Source organism: Macaca nemestrina, chromosome 12, assembly GCF_043159975.1.
Source record: "Macaca nemestrina isolate mMacNem1 chromosome 12, mMacNem.hap1, whole genome shotgun sequence".
NCBI classification, from domain to species: Eukaryota; Metazoa; Chordata; class Mammalia; order Primates; family Cercopithecidae; genus Macaca; species Macaca nemestrina.
Window position 1 is genome coordinate 56364563 of NC_092136.1, and position 21086 is coordinate 56385648.

Genomic DNA, 21086 nt, shown 5'->3' on the forward strand with positions numbered 1-21086 from the left:
CCAAACAGACATTTCTCCAATGATTATAAATGATCACTAGGCATACAAAAAAATGCTCAACATTATTAACCATCAGGGAAATGCAAATCAAACTTACAAGAGACACCATTTCATTCATACTAGAAAAATATAATCAAAAAGACTGATGATAACAAGTGTTAGTAAGGATGTGGAGAAACTGGAACCTTTACACATTGCTGGTAGGAATGTAAAGGTGGTGCAGCCACATTGAAAAAGTTTTAGAGTACCTCAAGAAGTTTAACAGAGTTACTGTATGACCCAGCAATTCTATTCCTAGGTATTCTACTCTCAAGAGAAATGAAAACCTATGTCCACACGAAAACTTTTGTACAAATGTTCATAGCATTATGCATAATAGCCAAAGGGTGGAAACAACCCAAATGTCCATCAACAGCGAATGGATAAGTAAAATGTACTATGTTCACACAATGAAATATTATTTGGCAATAAAAAGAAAGTACTGATACGTTATAACATAAATGATCCTGGACAAGACTACATACTACATGATTCCATTTATGTGAAATATCCAGAATAGGCAAATATGCAAACTAGTAGTGGGGTGGGACAACTGAGAGGAAATGGGGAGTAACTGCTAACGGGTATAGCTTCTTTTGGGGGTGATGAATATGTTGTAAAATTGATTGTAGTGATGGTTGGGCAACTCTGAATATGTTAAAATTCAACTTTATTTTTGAGATGGAGTTTCACTCTTGTTGTCCACGCTGGATTGCAATGGTGCAACCTCGGCTCACTGCAACCTCCACCTCCTGGGTTCAAGCGATTCTCCTGCCTCAGTCTCCTGAGCAGCTGGGATATAGGCACCTGCCACCGCACCCAGCTAATTTTTGTATTTTTTGTAGAGAAGGGGGTTTCACCACGTCGGCCAGGCTGGTCTCAAACTCCTTACCTCAGGTGATCCACCCGCCTCGGCCTCCCCAAGTGCTGGGATTACAGGTGTGAGCCCCCACGCCCAGGCTAAAATTAAACTAATTGTAACTTTTTTTTTTCCTTTTTGAGACAGGTCTCTCTGTCACCCAGACAGGAGTACAGTGGCACAATCATGGCTCACTGTAGCCTGGAACTCCTGGGTTCAAGTGATCCTCTCACCTCTGCCTCCAAGAACCTGGGACTACAGGCACACGCTGATCTGACTTAAAAAAAATGGTTTTTTTGTAGAAACGGGGGAGGGCCGTTTCCCTATGCTACCCAGGCCTAATTACACATTTTAAATGGGTGAACTGTAAGGTATGTGAATTACATCAATAAAGCTATTTTAAAAAAATAAAGGGGGGGCTTCTGTAAAGGAAAAAAAAGACACTCAAATATCTGTAGACAGCTGACCGCTCACAGAATTTCCAAATAGTGGACACTGACAAAAAAAAATTTCCAAACAGTCAAAATACGCAGGATAAAATTAGCGATGCATGTTATGGGTGCTTTTGAGTGATCTCCTTGTTACGTATATTCTTACTAAATGTAAATTTGATTTACATACTCAGCAAGAAAAAACATTAAATACTGCACCGTTTTCTGTCAACTACAGGAAAACATAAGTATCTTCTGGTAAGATTCAGGACAAAGCCGACCACAATCTCGAACCTACAATTTCTCCCCACATCCTCACTTGATTATACCAGCTGATTTAGACACTTCCAAGGCAAAGGCTGACGTTGATTTTAAACAAATAAATGGGCTGGCGATGGTATTCTTCTTTCCTCTTTTTAACTTCGTTACTATGTGGGGAAAAAAATGTCAAAAGCAAAAGGGGAAGGAATAAAAACTGGTTCACGTTCCACAATAATATGTTTCAATGCGACTTATAAGGATTTGCTCACTCTTTTGGCCAAAACTGGAGAAAAGGACGATAAAATTGTAAATTTCTAATATTCGATGTTAGACCTCAGTAACCTATTTTTTTTTTTTAATAAAAGAAAGGGTGTCGGGGAAACAATCTGCCCACGATATGGATGGGAGGGAACCGCTACGTGCGATCGGCAGGCGGGGTGCTGGGAGGGCCTGGGCCAGCCCTGTCCTCTGCGCCACCGCTGCGGCCTGGTGCCGCCCGTGGGCCCGGCGTCCCAGGCGGCGGAACTCTGCCTCCGCGGCGCCTGGGGACTTGCTCCGCGCGGAGGTCAGGCCGAGAAACGCGGCCAAGGTTCCCGAGGGCTCCACCCTCCCCTCTTTCACTCCCTCCCGTTGGCGGTCCCCTGAGGGAAACAGGCGGGGCGTATCGCTCAGAGACGATTTGGGGGGGGTTGAGTCCTCAGCGAGAAAAGCTCTGCCGCCTAGAGTGGCGGCCGCGGGTTATTAATAAACTCCGCTTCTGCCCAGACGGCGCTACTGCGGCCGGCCCATAGAATCGGCAAGGCCTGCGGCGGAGGCTGAGCAACGGGAGCCGGAGCCCGGGCCCAAGCGGGCCCGCGCCGCCGCGCTGAGGGCGGCGGCCGGGCGGAGAATAATGCACACTGGGTAAAAACACATTTATATACGAACCTCCGAGAAAATTTTCCAACAATTCCTTCGTCCGACCACCATGCACCAGGACAGGAAACAGCCGTCCGGCCCCCAGGCCCCGCAACCCGCATAGTGTGTCTGAGGCCCGCCCCCAGCTTCCATTGGGCTGTCATTACATCACTCACAGGATGCTTCCGGTTTTCCATTGGCCCACGTTTAGTCGACGCAAAAGAAAACCGCCCTAGCCGCGCCCCCTCATCTGACGTCAGCCAAGCCTGACTTTACAGCCCGCCCCTGAGTGGCTCGCGCAAAGTGCAGAGTCAAAACTCCTGTGTCTGACTGGTTGACAGAACCGCTCATCCCAGACGGACACCGCCTCACTGACTAGTGAGTTACACCGATTCTGGGGCCCCAGCGGGAGGCGCCATTTTGTAGCGAGGGAGGGAGGCTGGTCCTTGTGATTACCCGGGAGGGAGAAGGGGTGACGAGCGCCATTTTCCCCACAGGGGCGAGGAGTCGGCCTTGGTTCTCCCGGTGGGCTTGCCGGAGTGCGTTCTGCAGACCAGAAGGGTTTTGCCTAGCGATTGCTGAATGCTGAATAGCAGCCCGCTGGGAGGGAAGTCGAAGGGAGGAATAGGACAGAATGAGAGACCTGACCTTTCCCTGGAGGCTCTCAGTGCCGGCCGAGGCCCTTGGTCTTGGTCTAGGGCTCTGCATTCCCGAGAGCTGCTGTATGCCGGGGATTGGCTTCCAAGCCTGTCTGAGCTTCTCCAGTCGCCGGGGCATCGCCATGCGGTGGGAGGGTGAGCCTTCCTCTCCTGCTGAAATTCTGGCGGCTTGGCAACCGGCTGGGGGGTCTTGGATTCCGCTGGGAGACACCACGGATGCTTTGTGCTTTCACGTAGTTTCGGTTTAAAATTTGAAGGCATCAGAAATGGTGTCGCTACGGTCTTTTGTATGTTCTTGTGTCGCGAACTAATAAAGGAAATTCAAAAGGATGGGAAAAGCATTCAGTCTGGTTCCCTAAAGTTATTAAGAATGGGTACAACTTAATTGTGTCCGTTGTGGTAATGCTTCTTGTAGCTCTCAACCCAGCCCTTTCTAAACCGTTGGATATACTTACTAGTCAGTTCCGAAGGCACTCAGTACAAATTTGCTTTGGCGCACCCGGCCGACTAAAGATGAGGTGGGTGTATTAGACTCAAAATGTCTTAAGTTGGCCAGCCAGGGTTAGAATTGAGCTACCAAGAGAATGAGAGGCTACCCTGTTGTGAAAGATTTAGATCCCGCTTAGAAAAACAGAAATCTGGATGATGTTCAACTTAATGTCTTGCATTTCAGACGATTATCGAATGGACGGGGATAAATAAAAAAGATGTTAAAGACAGCCCTCTAAGTGTGGATAGTAAATGTTTTGATTTACAATTAAGTCTACTTTGAGGTGCGGACCCTAACCAACGGATAGTTGAGTAATGGCGGCCTAGACGCCATTCTAAAGAAAATAGGACTTTAAGCTTTGTTAGAACACATATTCTGTTAATAAAGAAGTTTAAATCCGTCCGGATTACTTTTTTTTTTTTTTTTTTGAGACGGAGTCTCGCCCTGTCGCCCAGACTGGAATGCAGTGGCATCCCGCCCGGCCTGGATTGCTTTTTAAGCCCTTAAAATAAAAGTGTCACATATACAAAATGGATTAGGTGGCCGGGCGCGGAGGCTCACGCCTGTAATCCCAGCACTTTGGGAGGCCGAGGCAGGCGGATCACAAGGTCGGGAGATCAAGACCATCCTGGATAACGCAGTGAAACCCCGTCTCTACTAAAAATACAAAAAATTAGCCGGGCGTGGTGGCGGGCGCCTGTAGTTCCAGCTACTCGGGAGGCTGAGGCAGGAGAATGGCGAGAACCCGGGAGGCGGAGCTTGCAGTGAGCTGAGATTGCGTCACTGCACTCCATCCTGGGCAACAGAGCAAGACTTCGTCTCAAAAAAAAAAAAAAAAAAAGGATTAGGTTACTTTTAACGGGAGGATTTTGCTCAGTTAAATCAGTCTCCTACCCAGTGGATACATTCTCTGTTACAGAGAAGTACAGAGCTCAGCTGAAAAACAAACGGTTTTAATTTATACTTTCAATTCCTTCCACATGTTTCTGTGTTTTCTAATCAGAAGGGTTTTTTAACCAATCAGAATATTTTTATGCAGTTCCACTAAGTCCCATGCCTGTAGGCTACTCATTCAAGCACTGTAATACAGAATCTCAAGAATTTTTAAATCGCCCTCTTATTGTAGATAACAGTTACAGGACATCTTTGTGTCCCTGGAAATTACTGAGTGGTTGTAAAAATTGAATCGCGGTGATGGTGGTGGTGGATAGGATGCTGTAATTCTAACTGGATTCAGAGAGAAACCTAATTCTGATTTGTCACAGGTAATGGAACCTTGTATTAATAGTATTTACCAGTGACTATAGAACAGAGTTCAAATGTACATAGTATTCAAAGAGCCATTCATAAGCTTAAAATGTTCTCCAATTAATCTCCCTTCCTTTCTATCATGTTACATGCGGTCAAATTAATGGCTTGAAAATGTTTCCCTGTCAATCAGTATTAGTCCAGGCTCTTAAATACAGAAATTAAATAATTTCCCCAACTTCCTAAATAAGAGGTAACTTATTTCTAGCCCCCTTCAAAAACTCTTAAGATCATATTTTCTAAAACACTTCTTTCAGTAATTCAAAACTTACCGGAGAATTGGTTGGTTTGGCATATTTATACAATGCTATAAGCATTAAAGTAGTATATATGTTTACTATACATATATAGAAATTATATATGATATATATTTCCTATATATATAGAAAAAAGATAAACGATGAGTTAAGCTTAAAAGCAATTATTTCAGGCTGGATACGGTGGCTCACACCTGTAATCCCAGCACTTTGGGAAGCCGACGCGGGCTGATCACGAGGTCAGGAGTTTGAGACCAGCGTGATCAACGTGGTGAAACCCTGTCTCTACTAAAAGTACAAAAATTAGCCAGGCGTGGTGGAGGACGCCTGTAATCCCAGCTACTCAGCAGGCTGAGTCAGGAGAATGGCTTGAACCTCGGAGGCGGAGGTTGCAGTGAGCCAAGATAGCACCACTGCACTGCAGCCTGGGTGACACAGTGAGAATCCATCTAAAAAAAAAAAAAAGGCCGGGTGCGGTGGTTCACGCCTGTAATCCCAGCATTTTGGGAGGCCAAGGAGGGTAGATCACCTGAGGTCAGAAGTTCATGACCAGCCTGGTCAACATGGTGAAACCCCATCTCTACTAAATATACAAAAATTAGCGGGGCGTGGTAGCAGGTGCCTGTAATCCCAGCTACTCGGGAGGCTGAGGCAGCAGAGTCGCTTGAACCCGGGAGGCGGAGGTTGCAGTGAGCCGAGATCGCGCCACTGTGCTCCAACCTGGGCAACAACAGCGAAACTTTGTCTCAAAAAAAAAAAAACAAACGATTATTTCTGGGAAAAGGGATTATAGATGACTTCATTAAGATTTTGTTTGTTTGTTTGTTTTTGTTTTTTTCTTTCAGTGTTTGTTTTTTTGAGACGGAGTCTCTCTGTTGCCCAGGCTGGAGCACAATGGCTCGATCTCGGCTCACTGCAACCTCCACTTCCCGGGTTCAAGCGATTCTCCTGCCGCAGCCTGCCGAGTAGCTGGGATTACAGGCGCGTGCTACTGTGCCTGGCTAATTTTTGTATTTTTTAGTGGAGATGGGTTTCACCGTGTTGATCAGGCTAGTCTTGAACTCCTGAGGTTGTGATCCCCCGCCTCGGCCTCACAAAGTGCTGGGATTACAGGCATGAGCCACCGTGCCCTACCAAGTTATTTCTAATATATTTGAATGTTTTTATCGTGTACTTACTTTATTATTTTAGTAAACTTCCCTAAGGGTGGAGAGTAGATTTTTTAAACATAAAATAATTTAAATCCAAACCAGTGACTTGTTCTGCATTGGAAGTTGTGGCTGTAGATTTGTCAGTTATCTCAGAACCTGTTGCCTCATCTGTAAGGCAAAACCACCCATTACACAATATGATAAGGAGGATATATGATAACAGAGATGCTTTTAAAGTGCTTAAATGTTAGCCCATCTCCACCATTCCCACTTTATGATTCAGAGTCATACCTAAGTACTTCAACAACTCCTTTCAGATTCTGATGAGAGCTATGAAAAATATACTAAAAAGTTTGCAGTTTGGGCCAGGCACAGTGGCTCATGCCTGTAATCCCAGCACTTTGGGAGACCGAGGCAGGTGGACCATCTGAGGTCAGGAGTTCAAGACCAACCAGGCTAACATGGCGAAACTCCATCTCTACTAAAAGCACAAAAATTAGGCTGGGCATGGTGGCTTACACCTGTAATCCCACCACTTTGGGAGGACGAGGCGGGCAGCAGGGTCAAGAGATCCAGACCATCCTGGCTAACATGGTGAAACCCCATCTTTACTAAAAATTAAAAAAAAAAAATTAGCCAGGCGTGGTGGTGGGCGCTTGTAGTCCCAGCTACTCGGAAGGCTGACGCAGGAGAATGATGTGAACCCGGGAGGAGCTTGCAGTGAGCCGAGATCACGCCACTGCACTCCAGCCTGGGTGACAGAGCGAGACTCTGTCTCAAAAAAAATAAAAATAAAAATAAAAATAAATAAATAAATTAATAATAATAATAAAATAAACCTGTGAAAATTATTTTTTGATATAATAAATTTGTCATAAAATTCACCATTTTATACACTTGAGTAGTTTCTAGTATATCCACAAGGTTGTGCACACACCACTATCTAATCCAAAATATTTTATTTCCCCTGTAAGAAACCCCATACTCATTAGCAGTCACTTCCATTCCTTCTTTCCCCCAGCTCCTGGCAACCATGACTCTAACTTTCTGCTCTTTTGGACTTGCCTGTTCTGGGCATTACATATTAATGGAACCTTTTTTGTCTGACTTCATTTAGCACAATGTTTTCAAGCCTCATCCAGGTTGTAGGGTGTTAACAGTACTTAATTCCTTTTTATTGCCAGGTATTTGGTTGTGTATATGCCCGATTTGTTTATCAATTGATAGATATTTGGGTTATTTCCACCTTTTGGCTATTATCAATAACACTACTATGAACATTTGTGTGCAAGTTTTTTTTGCAGACCTTGTGTTTCATTTCTTTTGGTATATATACCTAGGAGTGGAATTGCTGGGTCATGTCTACATAAAACAATCTTTTCTTTTTTTTTTTCTTTTGAGACGTAGTCTTGCTCTGTCACCCAGGCTGGAGTGCAGTGGGGTGATCTCGGCTCACTGCAAGCTCCACCTCCCGGGTTCACGCCATTCTCTCTCCTCAGCCTCCCAAGTAGCTGGGACTACAGGTGCACGCCACAACGCCCTGCTAATTTTTTGTATTTTTAGTAGAGTCGAGGTTTCACCATGTTAGTCAGGATGGTCTCGATTTCCTGACCTCGTGATCCGCCCGTCTGGGCCTCCCAAAGTGCTGGGAATGCAGGCGTGAGCCACCCTGCCCGGCCTCACAAAACAGTATTTTCAACCTTTTGAGAAACTGCCAAACTTCCACAGCAAATAAGCATTTTACATCCCATCAGCCATGTATGAGGGTTTCAATTTCTCCATATTTTTTTTTTTTTTTTTTTTTTTGAGACGGAGTCTTGCTCTGTCGCCCAGGCCAGAGTGCAGTGGCGCGATGTCGGCTCACTGCAAGCTCCGCCTCCCGGGTTCACGCCATTCTCCTGCCTGAGCCTCCGGAATAGCTGGGACTACAGGCGCCCGCCACCACGCCCGGCTAAGTTTTTGTAATTTTGGTAGAGACGTTTTCACCGTGTTAGCCAGGATGTTCTCTATCTCTTGACCTCGTGATTCGCCTACCGCGGCCTCCCAAAGTGCTGCGATTACAGGCGAATTTCTCCATACTCTTACCAATACTTCCAGTTGTCCATCTTTTTTTTTTTTTTGGATGGAGTCTCACACTGTCGCCCAGGCTGAAGTGCAGTGGCGTGATCTCGGCTTCAAGTGATTCACCTGCCTCAGCCTCCCGTGTACCGGGATTACAGGCTCGTACCACCATGCTCGGCTAACTTTTTTTGTATTTTTAGTAGAGACAGGTTTCACTATGTTGGCCAGGGTGGTCTCAAACTCTTGACCTCAAGTGATCCACCTGCCTGGGCTTGGGGAAGTGCTGGGATAACAGGCGTGAGCCACTGCGCCCAGCTCATCTTTTCTTTATTATAGTCACACTAGTAGGTGTGAAGTGGCATCTCATTGTTTCTGATTTGCAGTTTCCTAATGACTGATGATGTCGATCATCTTTTTCTGTGATACTGGCCATTTGTATGTATTCGTCAGATAAATGTCTACTCAGATTCCTTGCCCATTTTTTAACTGGGTTGTCTCTGTTGAGTTGTAAAAGTTATTCATATATATATATGAATATATATATATATTCAGTTATATACAGAATATATATATATATATATATTCAGTTATATACTTTGCAAACATTTTCTCCCTTTCTCTGGCTTGTCTTCACTTTCTTGAAAGTGTCTTTTGGGCACAGTGGCTCAAGCCTGTAATCCCAGCACTTTGGGAGGCTGAGGCAGGTGGATCACCTGAGGTCAGGAGTTCAAGACCAGCCAGGTCAACATGGCTAAACCCCCATCTCTGTTAAAAATACAAAAAAATTGGCCAGGCATAGTGGCTCACACCTGTAATCCCAGCACTTTGGGAGGTCGAGGTGGGGAGATCGCCTGAAGTCAGGAGTTCGAGACCACCCTGGTCAACATGGCAAAACCCCATCTCTAATAAAAATATAAAAATTAGCTGGGCATAGTGGTGGGCCCCTGTAATCCCAGCTACTCTGGAGGCTGCGGCAGGAGAATCACTTGAACCTCGGAGGCGGAGGTTGCAGTGAGCCGAGATCATGCCATTGCACTCCAGCCTGGGCGACAGAGTGAAACTCCGTCTTAAAAAAAAAAAAAAAAAAAAAAGTTAGCTGGGCTTGGTTGTGGGTGCCTGTAGTTCCAGCTATTTGGGAGGCTGAGGCAAGAGAATTGCTTGAACCCAGGAGGCAAAGGCTGCAGTAAGCCGAGATTGCACCATTGCATCTGAGCTTGGGCAGCAGAGTGAAACTCTGTCTCAGGAAAAAAAAAAAAGCCAGGCGCAGTGGCTCACACTTGTAATCCCAGCACTGTGGGAGGCCCAGGCTGGTGGATCATGAGGTCAGGAGATTGAGACTATCCTGGCCAACATGGTGAAACCCCGTCGCTACTAAAAATACAAAAATTAAGGCTGGGCGCAGTGGCTCATACCTTTAATCCCAGCACTTTGGGAGGCCGAGGCGGCAGGATCACTTGAGGTCGGGAGTTCAAGACCACCCTGACCAACATGCAGAAACCCCGTCTCTACTAAAAATACAAAATTACCCAGGTGTGGTGGCGCATGCCTGTAATCCCAGCTACTCGGGAGGCTGAGAGAATCCTTTGAACCTGGGAGGTGGAGGTTGCAGTGAGCTGAGATTGTGCCATTGCACTCCAGCCTGGGCAACAAGAGTAAAACTCTGTCTCAAAAAAAAAAAAAAAAAAATTGGCCTGTAGTTCCTAGTTCCAGCTACTCTGGAGGCTGAGGCAGGAGAATTGCTTGAACTCGGGAGGCAGAGGCTGCAGTGAGCCGTGATTGCGCCACTGTACTCCAGGCTGGCAAGAGCGAGATGAGACTCCGTGTAAAAAAAAAAAAAGTGTCCTTGAAGCACAAAATTTGTAACTATGATGAAGTCCAATTTGATTTTTTCTTTGCTTGTGTTGTGTTGTATTAAGAACCCAGTCCCTCATCCAAAGTCATGAAAATTTATGCCTATGTTTTTTTTTGAGACAAGCGTCTCACTCTCACCCAGGGTGGAGTGCAATGGTGTGATCACAGCTCACTGCAGCCTCAATCTCCCTGCGCTCAGGTGATCCTCCCACCTCAGCCTCCCGAGTAGCTGGGATTACAGTTGTGTGCCACCATGCCTGGCTAATTTTTGTGTTTATTTGTAGAGATAGGGTTTTGCCATGTTGCCCAGGCTGGCCACATACTCCTCGGCTCAAGGAATCCACCCACCTTCGAAAGTGCTAGGATTACAGACGTGAGCCACCATGCCCAGCCATATTCCTGTTTTTCTCCTAATTTTATAGTTTGAGGTCTTATATTTAGACCTTTAATCTACTTAATTTTTATGTGTAATGTGAAGAGACCTTCATGTTTTGATGTATAGTTTTAATTTCCTTTCCAATCTGCATGTCTTCTATTTCTTCTTTCCTAATTTCCCTGACTAGGACTTCCTGTACCATGTTGAATAGAAGTGGCAGAAGGGAGCATCCTTGTTTTCATCTTTGGCATTTTGTCTTTCACTATTAAGTCTATTAGCTTTATAGTTTTGTTAGATGCCTTTTATCAGGTTAAGGAAGTTACTTTTTCTAGTTTCTTGGGTTTATTTAAAGAAAAGATTCAGAAAGAAACCTTAAATGCTGTGGTAGACTGGGCGCGGTGGGACACGCCTGTAATCCCAACATTTTGGGAGGCTGAGGCGGGCGGATCACCTGAGGTTGGGAGTTTGAGACCAGCCTGACCAACATGGAGAAACCCCATCTCTACTAAAAATACAAAAATTAGCTGGGCATGGTGGCACATGTCTGTAATCCCAGCCACTGGGGAGGCTGAGGCAGGAGAGTCTCTTGAACCCAGGAGGCAGAGGTTGAGGTGAGCCGAGATCATGCCATTGCACTCCCGCCTGGGTATCAAGAGCGAGACTCCAAAAAAAAAAAAAAGAGGCTCTGGTAGTTATAGAGCTCAAATATTGTATGTAATCGACAAATTCCAACTTATATATGAAAGCAGAATCTATTATTATCATTATTTTTTTCTGAGATGGCTCTTACTCTGTCGCCCAGGCTGGACTGCAGTGGTGCGATCTTGGCTAACTGCAACCTCCATCTCCCAGGGTGAAGCAATTCTACTGCCTCAGTCTCCCGAGTAGCTGGGATTACAGGCACGTGCCACCACACCTGGCTAATTTTTGTATTTTTAGTAGAGACAGGGTTTCACCACGTTGGCCAGGCTGGTCTTGAACTCCTGGCCTCAGGTAATCCGTCCACCTCAGCCTCCCAACGTGCTGGGATTACAGGCATGAGTCATCGACCATGCCCAGCCTATTAAGACAGGGTCTTGCTGTATTGCCTAGGCTAGTCCTGAACTCCTGGGCTCAAGCGATCCTCCCACCTTTGCCTTCCAAAGTGCTTAGATTGCAGGCATAAGCCACCGTGCCTGGCCCAGCATCTATAAATATATAAAGGTGAATTCTCACCTGTGCCTTAAAAACACCTGGAGGGGGGATGACCTCACACATACAGACACATACATACGCAAAAACTTGATATTTATTTCTCCTATGGTGCTAAAACCAAAGATTTTGCTTAACTCTCCTTTTTAAGAACCACATTGTCCAGCTTCTTTTGATATGCATGGTCATAAGAATATGTTTTGACCCTTTATATAAGGGGCAACAATGAGTATAGCTTGCTGTATTGGTTCCTAAATGAAAGGGATATATCTGTCCCCATTGCTTGTTTTTATTCAGTAATAATACTACATATAAAGGATGAAGGGCCTAGAACAGTACTGGATAACTTTAGTTAGCTGAGTTACAGCCTGGGTCTAGAAGACCTTTGGAGAAACATACTGCTTCTGCTAATGCTAGTTTTTGGATTGCCAGGTCAACTTAAAATGTAACTGTTTATGTTAAAGAATCTATTAGCCTAGCCTTCTCTAATTTGGAAGTCTGATTTAGGTAATTCCCCCAAATGAGAGATGACAGTACTATTTCCAAGAGCACTTTCCAGGTAACCTTTGTTTACCATGAGACAAAGTGTGAAGCGGCTATTGCAAGAATGGCCAACTCACCAAAGATAAAAGCCAGAATTCGGTAGGCACTGATAAATGGTCACAGAAAATCTTTACCAAATTTTAAATTACAAAGAACAGAACTGACAGTTTTATAACTGATGTTTTAACTTTGTCATTTATTTTAGAGACTACCTATTATACTTAAGACATTGTGTTAGATCTTTGCCAAATACATGATTTAGTCATATTAATGTAACTCATTTTTTAAATTTTCCATATTAATTCAATTTTTAATTCATTTTTCTTTATGCTTGCTTCAGGGGCTACATCTGGGACTGAATAGCAGCATATGGGCCAAGGGCTGTGGTTTTGCCACTCATGCTCTATACTCTAGTCTCTTCCAGAGTTGAGTATAGCAGTCACTATCTTTTTTTTTTTGAGACAGATTCTCGCTCTGTCTCCCAGGCTGGAGTGCAGTGGCACGATCTCGGCTCACTGCAAGCTCCGCTTCCGGGTTCATGCCATTCTCCTGCCTCAGCTTGGGTCAGTAGCTGGGACCACAGGCGCCCACCACCACGCCCAGCTAATTTTTTGTATTTTCAGTGGAGACAGGGTTTCACCGTGTTAGCCAGGATGGTCTCAATCTCCTGACCTTGTGATCCACCCGCCTCGGCCTCCCAAAGTGCTGGGATTACAGGTGTGAGCCACCACGCCCGGCCAGCAGTCACTATCTTAATACAATGTGTCACTATTTTATTACCTGCTGAGAAACAGATTAACTTCATTTATTTAATACTGATAAACAGAAAGCCTTTTTCAAGAAAAAAAAAAAAAGATAGCTTACATTTACAAAAGTGATTTATGCTAATATCTGCCATTAACAGACAAATACTGAAATCCACACAAAATCAGAATTAACTTCTACAACTAAAAAAAAAAATTATAGGGTAATAAAACTAGGAAAAGCTGTATATAAAAAGAAAAAAAGACAAGTCCCTATGCAGCTAATTACAAGATAATATTGTAAATACATTCAAAAAATTTTCCAAATATTCTGCAGCCTCATCTAGAAACTGATACATGTTGAGATTCTTGATCTATACCAAACTATAATGTTAAAGGAAATCATGAAAACTGAGGTATATATTTGATGCATTAGAAACTATCATTTGAACACTATTTAAATAGCTTAATAAGGTCCAATTTCAAGTTGAAGTCTGTAAATGGAGATTAGTTTGGATTATATGACACAGGAGACAATAAAACATGTTCTCAAATACATTTTCTGGAAACAAAACCTCAGCAAACGAGAATTTTCATACTGTGCATGGGAATAACTAAAACCTTTATTAGATATGATTTTCCATTAACAATAATGTGAAAATTAGAATTATGAATTCAAAAAGCAGTGAAGTCTGAAAATTTAAAAAGTAGACTAGGTATTAGGGGATTAAAGGTAAAGGAAGACGAGAATGTTTCTTTAATACTATTCATTATTTCCCCTCTGTACACAATGTTGCATATATACAACTACTTCATTTTTATTGACTTTATATAATAGTGAAATCCCTTTAAGCAACCTAGGGTATACAGTTGGTGTCCAACTTTCAGGGGGCGGCGGTGGGGGAGTAGAAACACACTTGATTAACAGTTTTCACCCACACATTTTAGACAATTTTTTTCTTTTTTTGCCAAGATTTTAGTAGTAAATTCATAAATATAGGAAATACTTTCACTCCTTCAGTGTTAAAATAGAAAACCAAACAGTGCCAACAGTAATGGCTTAATTATTGGTATACAAGAAAAACACAACACCAATGGGTTTTCTTAATTATGCATTTTAAATATCAATATGTGCATTTGTTTTTACAGTTATAAATTTTTTTATCATCTGTTTTAGACAACAGCTTGTAATAGTTTTGAATCCATTAAGATGTTGCTTTCAATTTGAAATATTCTGTGTATACATGTATATAAAAAATAACCCAATGTATGACTCATCTGACAGATGTTTAAGATCAATAACGGCTTATTTTTCAACATGCAGTTAGGAAGAGAGGGAAGCAAGCCAACCTCTCTACACTATCTTTTTGCTGGCTTGTTTTTGCAGTGGTATCAATAGTGGTTTTTGGAGGGAACCATGTGCCTTCAGCCTATCTAGTCAAGATCAGATACCACAATCAACAAGAGGGGTAGAAGAGTTGGGGAAGGGGGAGTGGGTAAGTGTTAAATATCAATTTTTTCAAGTGCGCATTTTGTACTCTTTCTAGGCACAGGATTAAAAACAGGCCAATGAGGAAAAATTTGTTATAATTAGGAAAAAACTGCAATCAAATCAAGACATAATAGCCGAATTAAGTTATTTTAATAGATTGCATATATAGATGTTTAGCCATACTCTTAGATCAACTCTTTAAGAGAAGAACTTTATATCCAATTTACATGCTCTAGATACCACCTTTCTTATTTTTTACAGTAAGGTCTGGTATTCAAATACCCACTTGTACACTGACAGCTTTAAGAAAAACAGGACACAGAGGGAGTTGTCATTTTTAGCAGCAATGAAATACCATTAACCCTTTTTACATACCGAATTCAAGTCACTATCAGAGGTGAGTGCACCACAAAGTCACCAGGTACAAAATTGCTAGTTCATTTTTAAATTAATAACTTGAAATTACCCCTACCCCCCACCCCATTACATCTTTTTATAAACAGCAAACATTTTGCTATTTTATACATAGGCTAGCAGGCTTGTTTCAATATGAAAGTGCTAATTCATTTACAGATTTTTATAATCAGTTATGTAGTGCTACAATAAATGTCCAATAATCTACATAGGAACAATGATGAATGAAAATGCTGAAGACTGAATAAGGCTATCAGATGACCTTATCTTATTTACATATAAAGAATAGATACCCAATGGTGAGGAAGAGACAGAAATTGGACAAGTACTCATAGGTGTAAAAATTACATCTACCTTTGAGTTTTATACTGTAAATGAGACATTTTAAATAGTCCTGTAGCCCATGCCTATTTTTTCCTCAGAAAAAGAAAAGCTGCCTTCATGACATCCCCTCTTGTTTCAGATTTCCACAGTGTCACTTTGAAGCTTCAGAGTCAGAATCTTACTTTCTTCAAAAAATACACCCCCTAAGGTACCTCCCAACCCCCCCACCCCCAAAATCCTGCTGATTTCTTTTCCAGTGCCAGGTTGCATGATCAGGTCCCATCTCCTGGGGTTGTTGTTTCTTTTGTCCATCTATTGATCGTTAGTTTAGAATAGATAACATGAACCAGTTCTGGAACCACTACTAGGAGGAACACAAGCTCTTCACTACAATCACACAGCAGGAAAGAAAGAGATAACTCAATTCATCCCTGGTGCTGGGCCTCCAAAATTGAAAGAACTTGGCACAACTGGAGCACTGAATTTGTATCCTCCATGCTTCTCAATCATTTTGGATTCTAGAAAACAAAATTTTAATAGGGCATTCAATCATCTACTAACTTGGGGAGAAACCGACAAAACATTAAACAAGCCAGTAGCTTAACCATCGTAAGTGGCCAGGAAGTTCCAAAGTTCATGTTTTCTCCAATGTATAGGGGCAAGGGAGCATGCATTATGTAGAGAATAAAATCTCTTTTATTGTATGCTGTAGACTTCTTAGCCAATTTTCATTTCCCATTGTTAAGAAAAAAATCTTTTTTTTTTTTTTTTTTTTTGAGGCGAAGTCTGGCTCTGTTGCCCAGGCTGGAGTGCAGTGGCACAATCTTGGTTCACTTTAACCTCTACCTCCCAGGTGCAAGCCATCACGCCCAGGTAATTTTTTGTATTTTTAGTAGAGGCAGGGTTTCACCATGTTGGCCAGGTTGATCTAGAACTCCTAACCTCAAGTGAGTGATCCATCCACCTCAGGAGTCAGGAGTTTTCGAGACCAGCCTTGCCAACATAGTAAAACCTCGTCTCTACTAAAAATACAAAAATTAGTTGGGTGTGGTGGTGTGCACCTGTAATCTCAGCTACTCAGAAAGCTGAGGCACGAGAATCACTTGAAATCGGGAGATGGAGGTGGCAGTGAGCTGAGATTGCACCACTGCACTCCAGCCTGGGTGACAGAGTGAATTCTGTCTCAAAAAAAAAATTAACAAAATAATTTTTTTAATTTATAAAAAAATAAAGTCTATAGATAATTGTTGTGCATTAACAGTGGTGTATAACCTAAAATGTACTCTTATTTTTGTTTTTATTTTTTTAGAGACAGTGTCGCTCTGTCTCCCAGGCTGGAGTGCAGTGGCACGAAGTTGGCTCACTGCAATCTCTGCCTCCCAGGTTCGAGTGATTCTCCTGCCTCAGCTTCCCAAGTAGCTGGGACTACAGGTGCATGCCACCACGTTCAGCTAATTTTTGTGTTTTTTAGTAGAGATGGGGTTTCACTATATGTTGGCCAGGCTGGTCTCGAACTCCTGACCTCAAGTGATCCGCCAGCCTCAGCCTCCCAAAGTGCTGGGATTATATAGGCATGAGCCACTGCGCCTGGCCTAAAATGTACTTTTAAAAATTTCACACCGGCCGGGCACGGTGGCTCAAGCCTGTAATCCCAGCACTTTGGGAGGCCGAGACGGGTGGATCACGAGGTCAGGAGATCGAGACCATCCTGGCTAACACGGTGAAACCCTGTCTCTACTAAAAAATAGAAAAAACTAGCCGGGTGAGGTGGCGGGCGCCTGTAGTCCCAGCTACTTGGGAGGCTGAGGCAGGAGAATGGCGTGAACCCAGGAGGCGGAGCTTGCAGTGAGCTGAGATCCAGCCACTGCACTCCAGCCTGGGCCACTGAGGGAGACTCCGTCTCAAAAAAAAAAAAAAAAAAATTCACACCACACAGAAACATCTGAAGATGAAAAGACATGTCTGGGAGCTATTTAACTTCCTAAGTTTTTACGTTTTTGCAGACAGGGTCTCACTCTGGCACCCAGGCTAGAGTACAGTGGCACAATAATGGCTCACTGTAACCTACACCTCCCAGGTTCAAGTGATCCTCCAGCCTCAGCCTCCCAAGTAGCTGGGACTACAGGCATGCACCACCATGCCTGGCTAATTTTGTTTATTTTTTGTAGAGATGATGATGACTCACTATGTTGCCCAGGCTGAACTTCAACGTCCAAACTCAAGCGACCCTCCTCCCTTGGCCTCCCAAAGTGCTGGTATTACAGGCATGAGCCACCATGCCTGGCCAAGTATTTACTTTTTTTTTTTTTTTTTTTTTTTTTTTGAGAGGGAGTCTCGCTCTGCCACCCAGGGTGGAGTGCAGTGGCCGGATCTCAGCTCACTGCAAGCTCCGCCTCCCGGGTTTACGCCATTCTCCTGCCTCAGCCTCCCGAGTAGCTGGGACTACAGACGCCTGCCACCATGCCTGGCTAGTTTTTTGTATTTTTTTAGTAGAGACAGGGTTTCACCTTGTTAGCCAGGATGGTCTCGATCTCCTGACCTCGTGATCCGCCCGTCTCGGCCTCCCAAAGTGCTGGGATTACAGGCTTGAGCCACCGCGCCCGGCCAACTTTTTTTTTTTTTTTTTTTTTTTTTTTTTGAGATGGAGTTTCCCTCTTGTTGCCCAGGCTGGAGTGCAATGGCGTGATCTCGGCTCACCGCAACCTCCACCTCCCGGGTTCAAGTGATCCTCCTGCCGCAGCCTCCCAAGTAGCTGGGATTACAGGCATGTGCCACCATGCCTGGCTAATTTTGTATTTTCAGTAGAGACAGGGTTTCTCCACATTGGCCAAGCTAGTCTTGAACTCTCAACCTCAGGTGATCCACCCACCTCAGCCTCCCAAAGTGCTGGGATTACAGGTTTCAGCCACTGCGCTCGGCTTAGGTGTTTACTTTTTTTTTTTTTTTTTTTGAGAGGGAGTCTCGCTCTGCCACCCAGGGTGGAGTGCAGTGGCCGGATCTCAGCTCACTGCAAGCTCCGCCTCCCGGGTTCACGCCATTCTCCTGCCTCCACCTCCCGAGTAGCTGGGACTACAGGCGTCCGCCACCTCGCCCGGCTAGTTTTTTGTATTTTTTAGTAGAGACGGGGTTTCACCGTGTTAGCCAGGATGGTCTCGATCTCCTGACCTCGTGATCCGCCCGTCTCGGCCTCCCAAAGTGCTGGGATTACAGGCTTGAGCCACCGCGCCCGGCCAGGTGTTTACATTTTTAACAGAATTTTCTACTATCTAACCATCACCATGAGCTAAAGTTATTGCATACTGAAAGTACTTTTTTTTTTTTTTTTTGAGACTGAGTTTTGCTCTTGTCACCCAGGCTGGAGTCCAATGGTGTGATCTCAGCTCACTGCAATCTCTGCCTCCTGGATTCAAGGACTTGCCTGCCCCAAGCCTCCCAAGTAGCTGGGATTACAAGCATGCGCCACCACGTCTGGCTGTGTTCTCTAGTTTTGTTTTTGTTTTTTTGGAGATGGAGTCTCGCTCTGTTGCCCAGAATGGAGTACAGTGGTGCAATCTCAACTCACTGCAACCTCTGCCTCCTAGGTTCAAGCAATTCTCCTGCCTCAGCCTCCTGAATAGCTGGGAATATAGGCATGTGCCACCATGCCCGGCGAATTTTTTGTATTTTAGTAGAGACAGAGTTTTGTCATGTTGCCCAGCCTGGTCTCAAACTCCTGAGCTCAGGTAGTCCACCCACCGTGGCCTCCCAAAGTGCTGGAATTACAGGCATGAGCCACCACGCCTGGCCCAACTATACTTAAAAATAAGCAAACTGGGGCTGGGCGTGGTGGCTCACACCTGTAATCTCAGCACTTTGGGAGGCCAAGGCAGGCGGATCACAAGGTCAGGGGATCAGTATCATATAGCTAACACGGCAAAACCCCGTCTCTACTAAAAATACAAAAAATTAGCTGGGTGTAGTGGCGGGTGCCTGTAGTCCCAGCTACTTGGGAGGCTGAGGCAGGAGAATGGCATGAACCCAGGAGGCGGAGGTTGCAGTGAGCTGACACTGCACTCCAGCCTGGGCGACAGAGCAAAGTGCCATCTTAAAAAAAAAAAAAAAAAAAAAAAAAAAAGGCAAACTGTAGCCAAAGCCAAAATTAAGTTATCAGTTATCCTATATTAAATCCCTTAGATTAAATTCCTATCACCTGCAACAACTATACCTTTTATATCATCTTAAATGATATAAAATTTAAAACCTGTAAAATTTTAAAGCTATAAAAGTCACTAATTAAAGAGAAGTTATGGTTAATTAACATACCATGGGCTGCTCTTCTTTGATCAGCCAGAGTTGCTATGTCCTGTAACTGTTTTCTTTGTTCTTCATTAAGACCGTGAGTCAGTGCCTGATACCACACAGGATTACGATTTTGAATAGCTATCAAAAAACAAAAACAAGGGAAAAACAACATGAATAAGAGAGGTTTGGTAGCTCTGTTCTATTCTACTCCTCCTACTCCATCCCGAGCCAATACTGAAATTCTAATCTATTTTATATTCTCCCAATAATTTTTAAAATTACTGTATTTGTGAAACAATAGATATAGGAATAAAAATTAATTACAGCTTATCTTTATGCCTCCAAAAACTCTAATCATTCTTACGATCCATCTCTCTAGCAAATAAGGATTCAGAGCCTAACTAGTTCTTATATAGTTAAGTAACAAACTAGGGAGACTTCAGGAATAAAGCTAACCCAACCATCTTAAAAGATTCAGAGCTAAAACAACTTGAAAATCATCAAGGCTACTCTGGTACATGGGCCCTGTGTTAGGAACCATCCTTTAGCGAATAATATGTGGTGTTTGTCTACCAAGTACAAGACACAGACACAAGTTAGGCACCTCAATCAGTTCTTATTGCCATGTGGCTCAGAAACCAGCACTTTGTGCTTCTGCAACCTTGCATCAAAACTGCCTTGTCATGGGCTTAGAAGACTCAAATCCTTGGTTATCAGATAATGTATTATATCAAAGAATATATTCATCAGTTCCCGATGCATAGGAAATGATTTATAACAGCAATTAACTCTGAGAGGAAAGGATGTTTCAAATACAGGGGAAATTTAATTTCTTAACGTGGATGGTAAAACATAGATGCTATGCCTTGTTGAAATCCAAGTAAATGATGATAAAAAGCAACTAGAACCTAGTATTCTGAAGCCACATACACTGACACATTACAGGAATAGTGGACTTTTCCTGGAATATTTAACAGTGTATATGGCTCCAGAATCCTAGGCATATACAATTCAAAAACCTCAAGGTTAAGTAAGTTGTTTAAAGCTAAAAATTTGATCATGCCCAAGGTGTTAATTTAGTAATAATAGATTATATTAGTTAACATATCATAGAATATAGGAAAAAAAGAATTATAAGATCAGATGCCATAAATGTTAATATACTCTAACAGGTAAGTATAGGTTTGGGCAGGGAAAAAAGATACACACAAATAATAACATACAACAAACAGGTATACATGTAAGAGTGGTTGCTTCTGAGGAAAGCTGGGAGACTGGGAATCAGAAGTAGCAAAGAGGCACTGTCACTGTATACTTTTTTGAACTACATTATTTTCCTATAATCTTTCAAAATTACAATCTAAATGTAAAATAACAGGATGAATAAAGAATACTCAGAAACTATGGTAACCTTAGAAATAATTTTGGTTACTTTGCCTTACAAGCCTTTTCTAGTCT

The 21086-nt window shown here is 43.3% G+C and overlaps 2 protein-coding genes and 1 long non-coding RNA gene across 7 annotated transcripts in view; 1 reads left to right on the plus strand and 2 right to left on the minus strand.

Annotated features, from left to right (window-relative positions):
• LOC105488759 (zinc finger protein 143) overlaps positions 1-2639 on the minus strand; it is a 63157-nt gene extending 60518 nt beyond the window's left edge. For all 5 annotated transcript variants that reach the window (XM_011753158.3, XM_011753157.3, XM_011753155.2 and 2 more), the window contains exon 1: positions 2518-2639. The gene's annotated coding sequence lies outside the window, so the exon portion shown is untranslated. The remainder of the gene's footprint in view (positions 1-2517) is intronic.
• Positions 2640-2730: 91 nt separating this feature from the next.
• LOC105488758 (uncharacterized) lies at positions 2731-3476 on the plus strand. Its single transcript, XR_011610836.1, has 2 exons — positions 2731-2865; positions 2985-3476. It is a non-coding gene; the product is annotated as an uncharacterized lncRNA (long non-coding RNA).
• A 10231-nt stretch (positions 3477-13707) lies between these two features.
• The window catches only part of LOC105488757 (importin 7), a 65498-nt gene continuing 58119 nt past the window's right edge, over positions 13708-21086 (minus strand). Inside the window, exons 24-25 of the mRNA XM_011753152.3 lie at positions 19650-19766; positions 13708-15865 (exon numbers count right to left, since the gene is read on the minus strand). Of these exons, the coding sequence (XP_011751454.1) occupies positions 15768-15865; positions 19650-19766 (215 nt within the window). The 3' untranslated portion in view covers positions 13708-15767. The remainder of the gene's footprint in view (positions 15866-19649; positions 19767-21086) is intronic.